The sequence below is a fragment of the Lithobates pipiens genome, unplaced genomic scaffold (assembly GCF_037356315.1).
Source record: "Lithobates pipiens isolate NorthernLeopardFrog02 unplaced genomic scaffold, aLitPip1_a1.2 Scaffold_13, whole genome shotgun sequence".
Lineage (NCBI taxonomy): Eukaryota > Metazoa > Chordata > Amphibia > Anura > Ranidae > Lithobates > Lithobates pipiens.
In genome coordinates, this window is record NW_027507718.1 from 381,661,578 (window position 1) to 381,677,987 (window position 16,410).

The 16,410-nt window shown below is 40.3% G+C and overlaps 1 protein-coding gene across 16 annotated transcripts in view; it reads left to right on the plus strand.

Annotated features, from left to right (window-relative positions):
• TENM3 (teneurin transmembrane protein 3) overlaps positions 1 to 16,410 on the plus strand; it is a 1,601,892-nt gene that overhangs the window by 1,359,620 nt on the left and 225,862 nt on the right. For all 16 annotated transcript variants that reach the window (XM_077477263.1, XM_077477264.1, XM_077477253.1 and 13 more), the window contains one exon: positions 13,132 to 13,317. In XM_077477263.1, the coding sequence (XP_077333389.1) occupies positions 13,132 to 13,317 (186 nt within the window). The remainder of the gene's footprint in view (positions 1 to 13,131; positions 13,318 to 16,410) is intronic.

Consider the following 16,410-nt stretch of genomic DNA (forward strand, 5'->3'; position numbering starts at 1 on the left):
GACAAGCTGCAAGTATGTAACAGTGGAAAAGGGGACTTTGGGTTCCCCTGTCTCTGACTATAAAGCCATACTAAGTGTCTGCCAAAACAGAGCTTTTGGCGGTTATAGTTCTGCAAGATGCCTTGTGTGAATAGAATGTGATGAAGAGTCTGCTGTTGAGGCAGCTTCATAAAACAGATCTTTTGACCAGTGGTGACTGACTGACCTTAAATAACATTTTTAAACCAAAACAGAGCACAATAAACATAAAAGACCATATTGTGGAATCACTTATCAGGCATGTCCAGAGTTCCAGTTTAATACGCCCCCCATGGTGATTTGGATATACATATCTTTTGTGGCCCCCCAGGGCCACAAAAGATATATACCGTATTTATTGGTGCTGCTTCGGAGGGGACAGGAAGGGGGCAGGGCGAGCGCCGTCAGATTACATACAGGAAAATCTCCTGTTTAATTGGCAGCCTCTACTAGGAAGTCCCATCTCCTGCGCTGCCATTAGACAACTTTTCTGTCTTTAATAGGAGTTGGGACTTTGTATTAAAGAGGTCGCTGAGTAAACAGGAAAGTCTCCTGTATGTAACCTGTCGCTGCTTGTCCCACCCCCTCCGAGGCCACATATCGGCATCGATCAGGCTGCACTGAAGGCAATGGCGGGGCTGCATTCAGAAACTGTATTCACAGCAATGATAAGGCTGCATTCATCATGGCAATGGTGAGGCTGTATTCATGGCAATGGTGAGGCTGAATTCATGGCACTGGTAAGGCCGCGTTCACAGCAATGGCGAGGCCACATTCATGGCAATGGTGACACCGCATTCACGGCAATGGTGAGGCTGCAGGTGGGCACTGATTAGGCTGCATTGATGGGCACTGACTCTTATTTTGCTTCACAGTTTTTTATTTAACATTATATTTTTTCCTGAAACTTCCCTCTTAACCACTTCAATACCAGGCACTTGCACCCACTTCCTGCCCAAGCCAATTTTCAGCTTTCAGCGCTGTCGCTGTTTAAATGACAACTGTGCAGTCATGCTACACTGTACCCAAACAGAATTTTTATCATTTTGTTCCCACAAATAGAGCCTTCTTTTGGTGATATTTGATCACCTCTGCGTTTTTTTTTTTATTGCGAAACAAATAAAAAAAGACCTAAACTTTTTGAAAAAAAAAAATCTTCTGTTATTTATATATATATATATATTATAAGTTTTGTAAATAAGTAAGTTTTCTCCTTCACTGATGGGTACTAATAAGGCGGCACTGACGAGCGCTGATAAGGCAGCTCCGATGAGGTGGCACCAATGTTGTGGCACTGATGGGAACTGATGGGCACTGATAGACGGCATTGATGGACACTGATAGGCGGCACTGATAGGAGGCACAGATGGGCACTGGTAGGCGGCACTAATGGGTGGCACTGATAGGAGGCACTGGGCACTGATGGGTGGCACTAGTGGGCACTGGTATGTGCACTGGTGGTCATTGATAGGTGGCACTGATGGGCACTCATGGGTGGCACTAGTGGGCACTGATGGGCACTGATCGGTGACACTGATGCACACTGAAAGGGGTACTTATGGGTGGCACTGATAGGCGGTGTCACATCGCATTCGGCTACCCATCACATTTTGCTACCCACTGGGTTGCACATGCGTGACGTCGCGATATGCGTTCCAACACAGGGCCCCTTGCAGTCTCTGTTCGCTTGTCACGCTTCAGGCATGGCCTTGCTTCACACGGCATAATTATAATCTAACTCTATGTTTACTTGGATGGTAGGGCTTGAACCTGGACTCAGGGGTGTGAGCACAAAATTCTGCACAAGTGCAGATCGGCACAGTGTTGGAACGCATATGGCGGTGTCGAGCATGCACAGTCCAGCTGGGAAACCAAATGTGATGGGTCGCCATATGTGACAAAACACCGGCACTGATGGGCACTGATACGTGGCACTGATAGATGGCATTGATAGGCATCACTGGTGGCACTGGCAGGCATTGGGGATGGTCACTGATTGACAGCTGCCTGGGCACTGATTGGCATTTCCCTGGTAGTCTAGGGTGGCATACCTGGTGGTCCAGTGTAGTGGCAATCCTTGGTGGTCCTGGAGGCATCCTGGTGGACCTGGGTGGGCATCTGAGGGGGAGCTGCACTGATAAACAATCAGCACAGACCCCCCCCCCCCATCAGGAGAGCAGCCGATCGGCTCTCCTTTACTCGTGTCGGTCAGACTCAAGTGAGGAAAAGCCAATCAGCAGCTCTTCCTGTTTACATCATGATCAGCCATGATTGGACATGGCTGATCACATGGTAAAGAGCCTCCGGCAGAGGCTCTTTACCGAGATCAGTGTAGCTGTGTGTCAGACTGACACACCACCAATGACTGCAATGCGTGCCCCTACGGGCGCGCAAGGTCGGTCATTCTGGAGGGCTGTCATATTATGTCCACCCAGAATGAGAGCCACGCCGCCCAGCCGTCATTTGACGGCCGGTGAGCGGGAAGTGGTTAAAGTGAAGGTGCGTCTTATATGTCGATAAATACGGTATATCCATATAACACGCCTGAGCTAATCCTTGGTCCTAAGCGGCGCTCAGGGATTCATTGGGGCCACAAAAGATATATCTATCCAAATAACATGCATGAGCTCATCTCTTCATCACACACAGCCACAATGGCAAGATAATTCTTTCTTGTGGGCAGTGTAATAGTGCTCGGACAAACACACTTAGAGCGAATTTTAGCAGTTCAAAGAATGTCAGGCAAAATGGTCGGCCCTCACTCATGTTCACTTCATCAAATCTGGCCCTCTTTGAAAAAAAGTTTGGACACACTTAACATAAATGGAAAGAAGGAATATTGAGGGTGCTGGGGGATGATACTGCAGATGGGCTTCAATTACCAATAGAGAATTTTTTTCCTGGAGTTTGTGTCTTGCCTTTACATAGGTTTCCTCCAGCAATTGAGAAACACGTTAGGTCAATAGACTTCAATCCAAGTATTTTGTTCATCAATGCAATTACAGTGCTGTAAGCATTGGCTGTATTTTGTAAAATTCTGTAAAGTTTATTGTTGACCAAAAATCTGTAAAATGCTGTACAATTATGTACTCCAAAATTACTGATTTCCAACTAAATTAATCGTCTATTGTTCCCTTACACCATCATTACTCATGAAGGCAATAAGGACATTTGTCTGATAATTTCATAACAAATTCATTAATAGATAATGAATACAGCCCTGTGTTTTTGTAATATTTTCTTCATTCAGCTGCCAGACTGTTGCATTATAAATTCCATCCGAACTAATGGCATCTCGGGGAAGTATCACATATTCAAAATTCATTATAAAACTGTATACATATTTATATACAATAGAAAACCTTAATTTTGGTTTATAATTCACCAGCTGTGAAGGAAGGAAGAATAGAACCACTATCAGAACTCTCTGGAAATAGCCTACAGCATGTAACATTATGAAAATGATGCCATTTCCTTAATCCTATAGCATAAATTCATCCTGGAAATTGTATGCATCACATGATGCATCAGCAGTTAGTTACATATTCAATAAGCCTTGCTGTCCTAAGTTATAACTGGCAATGTACTAGTCACGAAGAATGTGTATGCTAAGTTAAGACAGGCAGTATGTTAACTTGTAACTACCGTAGTCACGGGAAAAAAAAAAACGTTATTTGCATTTACTGGAGCTTATAGTTGATATTTTGTGCCACCTAGATAAACAAAAATGACTAAAATTAAATCTTACTGCACCTTTTTTACATTTTTTTTCCTATATTCCAGAACTATATATCCTTTGTTGTTTATCATCCAGATTTGAACTAAAGGTGCCCATAGACAGAAAAGCCAGCTAATATACATGATATAAATTATAACAGTCTCCGTTTTTAGACTGCACAGAACACCCACTTAAAGTGGAGAAAAAGAATTTGATCTCTAAAGAGTAAAGTTTTGCTTTAATAGCAAATATTAAAATAGCAATTGCTTGTGCCTTTCGGACAGTGGTATCTTAGTCATAGTTGGTAGACATTGGAATCAGTCTTTGAAATTAAAGCAATTCAACAATGAAGAAAACGTTGCTTGACAACAAATGTTCTCCTTGGATCCAGGACTGCCTGTATACTTCTCCTTCATTGCCCTAAACAGGCCATAATTAAAATCACTTGCCGACCACAATAAGTATATATGCGCTGCGGTCTGCAAGTGGTTTATATCAGGCATAACCCCCGGTATCGTGTTTTTTTTAAGCCAGTGGCTGGCTTTCTCATGAAAGCAGTCTGAACGGCTCATGAGCCACTGGAATGCTTCCTGAAGCAAGGGGGATTTTCCCCTCCCGCCGCTTGCAAGTGTTCCTCGGCCTTACCGTTTCCACCCGAGAAATGATCTGACAGTGCGGCCAGCTCCTCTTATGGGTGATCAAAGAGTAGATACTCTGTGACCGTCTCTACGGCCTTGGAGGCCTGGAGTGACGCCATGACAGCAGTGTAAAAATAAGTACAGTCAATAAGAAAATTAAACTGCCCCCATCCCTCCATGCTCACGCACATAAGCAAATGCATTCATAAGTCGTGCGTGCACATGTAAATACCACACATGAGGTATTGCCACAAACTATAGAGCGAGAGCAGTAACTCTGCTGCTATACCTCTATAACGCTAAACAGATAATCTGTAAAGGCGTCTTAAGCGTCGCCTATGACGTTTTTTAAGCCATTCCACCAGCGTGCGCAATTTTAAAGCGTGACATGCTAGGTACCTGTTTACTTGGCGTAACATCCTCTTTACCGCCCCTAGGGCATAAAATGGCGATTGTTGCAATGTCACACATGCATTTGTGTTTTTTCAAACAGAATTTTTGGCGAAAAATATATTTTAATGAATGAAAATAAAAAAACTATAATATTTATATATATATAATATTATAGTTTTTTTTATTTTCATTCATTAAAATATATTTTTCCCCAAAAAATTCTGTTTGAAAAAACACAAATGCATGTGTGACGTTGCAACAATCGCCATTTTATGAATATAAAGGGGTGGGTCCTGCGCAAATCGTGCCACTCAAATAAAATACACAAATTCAAAATAATATAAATATGTGCATACATACAATGCCGTGAAAAAAATATAGTCCAAAAAACAGCACGCATAAAAATATATAAAAAAATGGAAAAAAGGTTTAATGATAGAACAATAATAAAATGTCCGCTACTCAAGGCTCCCAGAACTCTCACCTTTAAACGAAGTGAATAAGCAAATCAAACAAACTCCAGGATTCTCTTATTTCATTCATAAATAATAAATAATAAATAATAGCCATCAGGCAATCCAAAGGAGGGATGCAATGATACAATTCCGCCACTAGAGGGCCAGTCCCAGCTTCCAGAATAGGTGAAATGGATCTTCACTTCTATTTCACAGTGTATGGCTCAAAATAAGAGAGAGGAGGGGGAGAGAGAGAAACAGGAGACTTCCATAGTGTAGTAGTTTAAAAAACCGCAGGTAGATTTATTAAAAAGCAGTAAAGACTCTCACATTTTAATTGCAAAAACAAGCACAATCAGGAAGAGGGTATAATGACAACTTCCTCCCGCCTTACTCTACTTCCGGTTCGTCCTCTGGCCAATCCCTACGCGTTACGTCATGTGACTTCTTCATCCCCATGAAGAAGTCACATGACGTAACGCGTAGGGATTGGCCAGAGGACCAATGGTCATCAACCCTGTCCTCAGGGTCCACTAACGGGCCAGGTTTGCAAGATAACTGAAATACATCCCATGTGATATCATTTGCTGCTCAGTGATTGCAGTATTCTAGTCTGCATCTCCCCAAGGTATTACATAAAACCTGGCCTGTTAGTGGGTCCAGAGGATGGGATTGATGACCACTGTTGTAAACAAGTAGTACCAGAAAAAGAAGGTCCGCAAGTGGTTAAGTCCTACTTTTCAGGGCAGAAATTGGCCAAAAAGATGCAGCTGACCATTAACTAACTAATGTCTACAGTCAACATAACAGATATGGCATAGCTTTGGCCCAACAGTTACTGAAGAACCAAAAGTCCAAGCATGATTTCAGTTATGTAACCCTCAGGTCACATTTAAGATATCTCTATAGCTCTGTGCAAAATAAACAAGTATAGAACTGATGTTTGCAAAATGAAATGAACAGGCACCAAGTGTTCCCTTCATGCCTGTGCTGTAGGTAGATCTGTTACCTCCAGCCATCTGCTTTTTCACTGCATTTGTAAAACGACATAGTACTGATTAGCTCCTGAGAATCGCATTGTGAAAAGACTGCACGTGACAGACCAATACACAACATCTGTAGGCATAATCTGTAAGGAAGTACAAAGATCACTAAGGGCTTGCAAAGCGCAGATATCCATAGCAACCATTCATATATAGTCGTCTATGCATCACTTCTATTAAGAGAGTAAAGCTTATAGGTTCGTGTGGAATACCTTACTCTGAACACCATTCTGTACTTTGCCCTTTGTTATAAGATAAACTCAGTGCTGTCATCTCCCAGCTACATATAGCACAGTACAGATCGCTAAGGTTTTGCAGTTTGTGGTATTTTCAGTGCAACACTTATTAAAAGTATTCTTATCCAATTGAAATAAAAACTACCTTGACAGGTTCAGCTATAAGACCTCTGAAATTAATAAACATTTCAGGGTTAAGCGTAAGTCTTCCAGGCATTAGATATTAATTCCGCTGAGCTCTGAATATTGTTTGAAATGCATATACAGGCAGAAGCCAGTGACAGTAAACAAGGCTTGTGCCTACATTACCTACATGGATGTGAGCTTTTATAGCTGCCTTTATTGAGACAACTAATGCTGTCTTTAAAACAGATTGTATATTTTCTTTTTAAGCATAACCTTTGAGAAGCACATAATCTTAAAAGCAGGAGGTGACCTTCAGACATCTGTAATCATGATGTAATAAATCTAAGCATAGTGAGAATTGGTTTGTTCTCCTGCTGGAGGGAAGAAAAACTTCCTTCTCAGTGTTTAGGTTGAAGATCAACACAGCTTTCCTCTATCTTCATAAGCAGTCATTCCATTAATTAGACCTTCAATTCCACTTGAATTAAATTAGCTCTAATTAATAAGTTCATTACAAAGATTGACGCATCGTGTTCAAAGCTTGTGTGCTAAAAGCTGATAAACACCTTCACCCTAATGAAAAATTGATTAGATGGAACAAAAAAAGGTACCGGTGAAATAAACCCCTCTCTCTCCCACTGTCAAGTTGATATTCTCAAGCTTTGAAGTTAATCAAGCCATCACCGTTCTTTTAGAAAGTAACAGAACCTGCTGGTTTCAGAAGTGATTTGACAGAGAGAACTGAAAAGTCTAAGTTTGCTTTATAGATTTGGTCATCTTCAAAGGTGTTGGATTAGGGTACATTAGGATGTGCACCCCAAATGTATTAAATGGACAGTGTTAGTAGGGCAGTGGATGGTGTCAGCAGAGCAGTGTACTTGTCAGTGGGGCAGACTTTGGTGTCAGTAGTTTTTTTTTTTTTTATTTTTTTTTTTTTAGGAGCCCCAGTGGGGGGGGGGGGGTGATTTGGTGAAATATCATCAGGGGGAATTTTCGCCACATGGGGTGATTTAGACACATCCCCTGAGCAGGCCTATGGTCATCTTACTACTAGTGTAAAAACCTAACTGGTTTTGGTAAATGTTGCATAGGACTAGAGATTATGCATCTTTCCTCATATGGTGAAAGGAAAACGCCAGGATGCTTTGTGCCGTGTACACACGAGTGGACTTTTCAACAGCAAAGTTCAGACGGAACAAATCTGTCGGACAATTTGATCGTGTGTGGGCTTCATCTGACCTTTTCTGTCAAAAACTCTGAGAGACTTTACAAATAGAACATGTTTCAAATCTTTCCGTCGGAACCAGTTCCTATCGAGAAAACCGCTCATCTGTATACAGGTCTGACAGACCAACGATGACGCTAGGGCAGCTATTGGCTGCTGGCTATGAACTTCCTTATTCTATTCCGGTCGTATGTCATTATGGTCGAATCTGTCGGACTTTGGTGTGATTGTGTGTGTCCAAGTCAGGTTTAGTGCATAGCACAGAGTGCTGATATTTAGGCAGAAATCTCCCAACTTTTATTTTTTTACATCTCCACCCCAAGGAATAAGATTCTCCAGTGGAAATACCCCCTAATCCACAAGCTAAATTACCCCTTCCTAGGGAACATTTCCCCTCAGCTCAAGCAAAAAGGAAAAAGCCTCTCTTCCCCTCCTTCAAAGCAGAACCCCCCACAACAATAGCCAGTCTACCGCTCATGTTTGCATCCTTCATCACCCACTGGTCACCTTTTAACCTATGTTTTATTCATACCTTTACACCCCCTTGTTACTTCTGTGCCTTGTGTACACTGTTCATCACAGCACCCCCTCATCTACTGCTCACCTCTGTGCCCCCTTGTCCACTTCTCTACTTCCTATACACTGCTGATCTCTGTACAACCTTGTTTACCAGTCACCTCTGCACCCTTTATTCACTACTCCCCTCTGCACCCCTCGCCTACCACCTCTAAACCTCACGTTCACCTCTGCTCACTTACCCCCTCACACCCCTCTTTCATGATCACTCACATCTGTAGTCCCTACCCCCCCACTTCCTTTGAGGACTGCATTCCCTTCTACCACTGCCACCGCTGCACCCCTTTCACTATTGCAGCCACTTCCACTACTGCACATTTTTCCACTTCTGTGTGACACATTCAACCTCTGCACTCCCTTCCACCATTTCAGCCACTTCCTCCTCTGCATCTCCCCATCCACTTCTGGCCCACATTCTACAACTCCACCCTTTCCACCTCTGCCCCATGTTTAAATTCTGCATCTCCTATTATTGGTGTAACACCTTTGCTCCCCCTTTCACCATTTCAACCTCTTACACAACTGCACCCCTTCCACTGTTGAAACTACTTCCACCTCTGCCTCACATTCCACCTCTGTACCACATTTACACCCCCTTTCATTTTTGCACCTTCTTCTACCATAGTGTGCAGCTCATCTAAACTATTAGGGTAGGAATCCCATTCCCATCAGAGAGTACATTGGTTTGAGCATTTGTAGTACTCCTCAAGCCCAGGAAAAGGAACTGCAAGTAGGGCTATTCTACCCTAAAATACTAGGCCAAGTTGATGTCAGGCAGTGGTGGCAATTAAAAAAAGATAAACAGTCATGGCTTTGGCATCCAGAGGGAGGTGTGGGGCACTTGCCTTTGCTGCCCAGTGCTATAAACATCCGTGTGCACATGCAATAATCTGCTAGATTGTGTCAGATACGTTTTCATATCAGAGGTTTTGTACACATCCATACTCCTCCCATTGTGTAGTCAATCCCATTGAGAACCATTGATTTTAAGCATAACTGGCAGTGCATTTTATATTGCTTACACAATAGCCATATCCCCAACAACACTTAGCCAGAAATTGGTGTTTTTAAAGTGATATGAGGGTTAAGAGGTAAAGGTTGTTCTGTACTTTGGCTACATCTTCACAATTCTAGTCTCTTTTGTGTCTTAAAAGACTAGTAAAATGCAAATGAAAGGGAGACGACTGTAGGCGTGCTGTGCGCATGGACCTCCATGCCTTCGATTTTCAAAGTGCAGCTTCAAAGTCTCAATCCCTAAATGCTTCCGGCTGCTGCATCCTTGCCAACCAAAGTGTTATTGGTTAACATTTGCTACTATACACGATGCACATTGCTAAGTAGGGGCTTTAATGTACAGATCAAGGCTCTTATTTTTTATTTCATCGCACTGTATCTGTATTGACTCGTGTACATTTTATAAATGTATCCAGGTATATTTTAAATTGTCAGTCTGGCATTCAGTGTATGTATTAAAGGTGACAGGACTATGACAGAAATGGGTTGACGAATAAAGTGCAGTTTAGTATAGATTCTAGAAAGCATGATTGTGCAAAATTCAGTCTATATGCTTTATTAGCCAACTTCCACAAAACTGCAGTTCCAGTGATACAGATGAAAAGAGATTTTTCCCCCCTACATTGTAGCTGCACTCGTTTAAAATAAAAGGAACACCAATGATATTTATACTGGACATTCTCAAAACAACAGCATGAAATGCTTAAGTTACTCGTACACAGGCTGATCCCGTCACTCTGCACATTTGATGATTGCCTGAAAGAATATCCAGCTGAGTTATAAGCACATGCAGCTTCAGTTACATCAGATGATTGTCACCCAATTCTGCCAGTTTTAACTGGACATTGTTTGCAATCTCTATAGTTGACGTGCCATCAGACCTTCAAATACATTCCTGGCCAATTGATGCTGTGGAATCTTTTCTGTTTTCTTGCTGACAGACTCCTTTGAGAGAGAAATGTCTCCAGATTCCTGCTGAGGACAATGGCAGCACATATTGGAAGACATTTATATGCTTTTTGTGTTGTAGACAGATCATTCTATAGCAAACCTGTGACCAAACAAGTGAATGAGATATCACTGCCCCAATCATCTTTACCAGCAGAACCTAAAAGGCAATGGTGTCACATAGAAAAGAGATAACATAAGATTTTTAAAACTGCTGGAACCTGTCTGGATCTTCTACGGCTGTGCACAGACCTCCTATAATGACGTCAGTGCCGCTCCTTGCGTTATTGTATGTATGTGTAGGATGCCCTGGTAAAAGATCCTCAAGGGCATGCCTATAATCTGCCCTTATGGGATTTCCCCGGTTTTCTGGGAAGAATGAGAACATTTAGCAATGAAAAAGACTAACTGGAGGCAACAGCACTAGAGAAAATGTGACTGTCACATATGAAGCTCTTTCTTTCTAAACTGTTGGGGTCACCATTTAAAAATGAAATGCCTGCACTATTAAAGCTCAAAAGTTTGAGAACCATGTTTTAATAATTTATTAATTAAGAACTGTATTTTGTTTTATATTTGCCATTTTATTGATGTTATTATCTGTGGAAAAACAGAGCTTATTAAGTTACATGTAATTATCTTTTAGAATTAGGAAATAGCAGTAGTTAATGTAGCATCCCTATAGGTGATTCTTGCCTATATTATACTGTAAAAAGCCAAAGAAAAATGGTATGATCATTTTCAGTGAAATACAACACAAGTTCATGTTGAAAATCTCCAAGGACTTTCATTCCCCAGGACGACAGTGATGACACAAATACCCTCTCTGGAGAACAGAAAGGAGAGGACATTTGTATCTGTAACAAATGCAATTGTTATTTATATGCTCTTTTAAAGGCTGATGGGAACTATAATTCACTAACGAAATGCAAGCAAACACTGTTAAGGAAGACATAACTACCCACCAATAGATCTTTTAATTTTAGGTGAAACAGTGCTTGTCTGATTCAGGACAAAGTAACAGATTCACTTTAAAGATCCCCCCCCCCCCCCCCCCCGCAGCATCCTGTACTCAGTTGTCCTTCTTTCCCTGAAGAGAGGAGAAATGCCCAGTAGTCCCAGATATGGGGATCACATAACCCATGCCCCTTGCTCCCGCTTGACACAACAGCCCTTTTTTTTTTTGACAGATGATACTCGGGCACTCAGCACTGTCACAACAGAGACAACCTCAATTTAAATTCAGACTATAATTGGTTTGAGCTGACATAGGGATACTTTTCCTTGCTTCTGGCATGAAGCAGAGTGGACTGGTAGGGAAGGAAACAGAGTATAGGCTTCTGCATAAGCTGGCTATAATATGAACCTTAAAAATAACATAATCTGTGCCTCTTGGTGCTCAGACAAGGTGCCCATGGATGTAAACTCACTCCTCAGTATGGACCAACTATCTCTAGCATAGTCAGATATGCATATGGGAGTACTCAAAACTAACATCTGTTTTAGGTGGACTAACATTTGAGTCCACTTGCCTGGTAACTAGGATAAAAAAAAAAAATCTTAGTGCTTTTACAACATGTAATCTATGTGATCGGAAAATCACAGTATGTGGTACATATAGCCTATTAGAAGAGGGAAATCGATTTTTTTGATCCTCTAGACATCTACTGTATATGTCAGAATAGCATTAAGTATACATTTACTTCAAAGAAAAAAAATGGCAAAAAGCTTGTCATATTATAACCAGCAAGAAAGGTGCATATGTAAGGGCAATCATAGAGTGTGCATTAATCAGCCAGCAAAAAGCCTCTTTCTAATGACTGATTACATTTAAAAAAAAAAAAGGTGCCCCAGATGCATACATTTGCAAAACACATGGAAACTAGTCTCCTTACAAAGAAAGATACCAAAATTGATTGAGATGTAGAATGTGAATAGTTTTTTATGTCTGTTAGGTAAGCGCTACCTGGGATATCGGGACAAATGCAAGTTTCACAGCACGTAATGCTGCACACAGACAATATTGAAGAGGACTGCAGAGAGCAGTACAGCCCCAGAGCAGATACAAGGAATTCAGTTTTTGTACAGTATAACTTATCATATGTCATACTTAATGAGCTTTTGAACTGGTTCTGTCTGTATATATTATTTTGTGACTTGGAAAATAGGGGTTTACCTGGGAGTGAGAGGTTAATCCACACATGTCACAATATAGCACAATAATGATATGGAAGCCCATTACATTCATCTATGATGTGTGATTATATAAGTATAGCTTTCCTGAACTTTAACATTGCAAGCCTATTATTGCTATAAATCACTTGAAGGCAGAATCTCTATTGAAGAGTGGGTTAAGGGCTTACCTGCAATACAAATTATCTGAAGTGTGTAGTCCCACGTGGAACCAGTTAATCTAACTTACCACAGGACTGGGGAGTGAAAAATAGGTAGTTCAATTATTATTTTTTCTACTATATCCAGCAGATGCATTGGTTTCCATTTCTGGTGATTTCCTTTCTATTCGGGCTTATTTATATAAATGCACACAAAAGTATATTCCCATTTTCAAAATTTTACAGTGTACATTACAAGATCAGTGTAGTCTTGTTACTCTTATAAAACAAAAAACGGCTGACCTCCTTATTATGCCCTGGTAGTTTTTGTTTTTGCAATTATTGAAATCAAACCACTTCTATGTCTAACCTACCCATATTCCTAACATTTGTATTTACTTTCTATAGAAATATGTCCAGTTGACTGTGGCTCTCATGGCGTCTGCATGGGTGGATCATGTCGATGTGAAGAAGGGTGGACAGGACCTTCCTGCAACCAGAGAGCATGTCACCCTCGTTGCTTGGAACACGGTACCTGCAAAGATGGCAAGTGTGAATGCAACCAGGGCTGGAATGGAGAGCACTGCACAATTGGTAAGTAGTAAACCTACGTAGGATATTTCCATTGTCATCTCAGTCATGCATTAATGATCACCTTCTATAACCTTAATCTTGTGAGAAGACCTAACCATTTGTGTAAAAGCAATGGACCTTTCCTCGTAGCCTAATTCCCCTTGCCAACTTGCTAATCATTTGCATGCACAATGACATTTAAAATATTTTCCTAAATAAATACTAGTTTCAATGCATGAGAGTATGATGTTGTATACAGTCATATTATTTTATGATAAGGTTTATATAATCAAAAGTACCTTTGTCCTACTTCCTGCTTCTTTAGTAAGAGGCTTTACATTTTGTACTCTACAATGCAGATCACCCAGTAGTTTTAAAAATATTACTAGCATTAATAATAATAATAATGGTAATGGGGCTTATTTGTATATCACATATATTTATACTAGCTAAGGATTTTAAGCTTTCCTTTTCATTGTTAGATGATGTGTATATATTCATTTAAACTGTTCTTTTTTTTATAACCCAAAAGATCTAATCTAAATCTACAAAACAACATAGCACAGACACACTTGGGCATCTTTTGATCAGTACAGTATATTATGAAGGCCATACATGCCATTCCCATGATAAGAAAATACAAAAACAACTTCTCTTTGGAGGCAACCATTATCTCTTGTCCGAAATAATTTTTTGACTGTTTCTTGATAAAATGTATATTTGTATGTGAAGATATATGACGGATGTATACAGTTCTTTTATACAACTAACTTAAAGAATAATATAATAGTGTCACTTACAGTTCTGGAACCTGTATAAATGACTGTATTCAACCCAATGTAGTTATATGGGGTAGTACTCTTCTGTGACTTTGCAAAGTAGCAGCCATATAATAAATATATATTTTTTGTAAAAGCAGCATATTTTAACCCTGGGTGACTTCAGAGTTCTTTAGGGATGCCTTGGAAAAATGCTTAATGCCCCGAAGTATCCAAAAAGTGTCGACAAGCCAGCAAGTGGATCAAGCCTGCTTTTTTGTTATACATAACCATAAGTTTGTATTGTGTAGCTATACAACCTTGGGCGCTGTGTGGCCAGCTCATGGCATTCTAACAACCAATGATGTCATTGATAATGAAGACATTAGGCACCTGCTGTTTGCCACTCCCCTGCCTCTCACCTCCAGCACTGACTTCACATTAGCCAAGTGAAGGAGAGAAATTGAGGGCGAAAAACTCTGGAATACTAGTCAGTACAATAAATAAATTGCAAAAAATCACCCCTTATCTTGGGTGTCCTATGTGTGTCGATACTTATTTTTTTCCATTCCAATAAGTATCATACATTACTACATAGTTGGGTTGATTTAGCAACAGAAAAGTGCATGTTCACTTTCAAAGTGAATTATCACTCACCTTAGTGAAAAAGGTTAAACAGAGTGAAAATATACTTGCAAAAAAATACCCAATTATTTACATAGGGGGAAAAAACAGGGCTTTTGCTTGCACATGATTGGATGATTTAAGTTAGTAACTTCAGATAATTGAGGCATAATTTTGGCTCATTTACTAAGTGAATCTTCTCTTTGCAAAGTCAGTTTTGACTTAGTTTTGTAAATGAGCTGAATTGATGCATCATGTGCAAAGAAAATCCTGTATCTCTATTGTACACTACAGAACTCAGGGACTATAGTCATAATTGATGGGTTATATGCCCCTAACCCCTTTTTTTCAGTTTTTTTTTCCTTGCACATGATTGCATATTATTTTGCAAATTGAATTTTCACTTTTCCACTTCATTCACTAAGATAAGTAAAAACTCACTTAGCAATGTGAAAATGCTCTGTTCTTCTAGTAAATCAATGTCATTGCTTCAGATTGATTGGTTTTAGTATCTTCTATCAGCCAGTATCCTAAAAGCACAACGGCAGAATTGAATAGATGTTAGATACATGGTTAGCAGGCTTGCTTTGTGTGGTGGTGTTCTGGGTTTAATTCTTCACAAAGACAATACCTGTACATTTATATATTTCCCCCCTGTATGTATGAATTTCTTCTGGGTGCTTGAATGTCTTCCCACAAACTAAACATGTGATGGAATCAGTTTTTTATTCAAAATTAGCCTTAATGTATGTGCTTAAATGTATGACTGTAGTAGAGACATAATAGTGGATACTTGGGAACAGATCTGAATAACGCAATGGTTTTAGGGCATTGTGACCACTGCCATCAATGGGTAAATCTTAGAACATGTTAGAAGTCTGAGGCATGCTTTATCTTGGCAGTGTGTGCTATATTAGTAAAGGAGTTTTTAGACCTCCTTAATAGTTTACTGAAGGAGATCACTCCGCATCCAGGGTAGTTAAAATCCAATAAGAACTGATCTTTTACTGAATAATGAGAATGCAGTGGGCTATGGGGTGAAGTAACTGACCACATATAGAAATACATTGTTTTCTTATTAGGTCCTGCCCTTGTGGAGAGGGGAATTTTTAAGCAGCCCATAGATTATGCAATTTTCTTTCCTTCCACCACAGATGGAAGGAAAGACGATTGCTTGATTCCCCTATCAATATAGTTCATGTTAATTGGGTAATCACTCCCACAGTGACCTTGGTCAATGTTGGAGGCTATAGCTGCCAGCAGTGATCAAGTGCAGAAAATCTGACAAGCTGGTTGTGCTGAAGTTGATTGATGGATCGTCTTCAGTACAACCAACCTACCCATAGATGGATCGAATCTCAGATGGTCCCTGCTAAACCAGGCAAGATTTGATCCATCTGGGGCTGGCTTTTTGGCTTGAGTGGATTAGTAAAGGATCCATTCAAACTCTCTATTAATTTACCCATATATCTTCAGGGCAGAACATATACCCAGCCTGAGTTAAAGCAAGGTCTCCCCTGTTTAAATGGTAAAGGGGTCCAAAGGGCCCCTGTACCAGTTCACTATGTGTACAGATTGATTAAATGTTTAGGGATCTGTGACAAAGTTGCTTGTATTGAATGTGGCCAATCTTGATTAAATTCAGGCTTGAAGGCATTGACTCACCCATCACAGTCCATCACTCCTATAGTAAACACATTTAAATAAAAGTTAAAGTGTCTATTTGATTTGG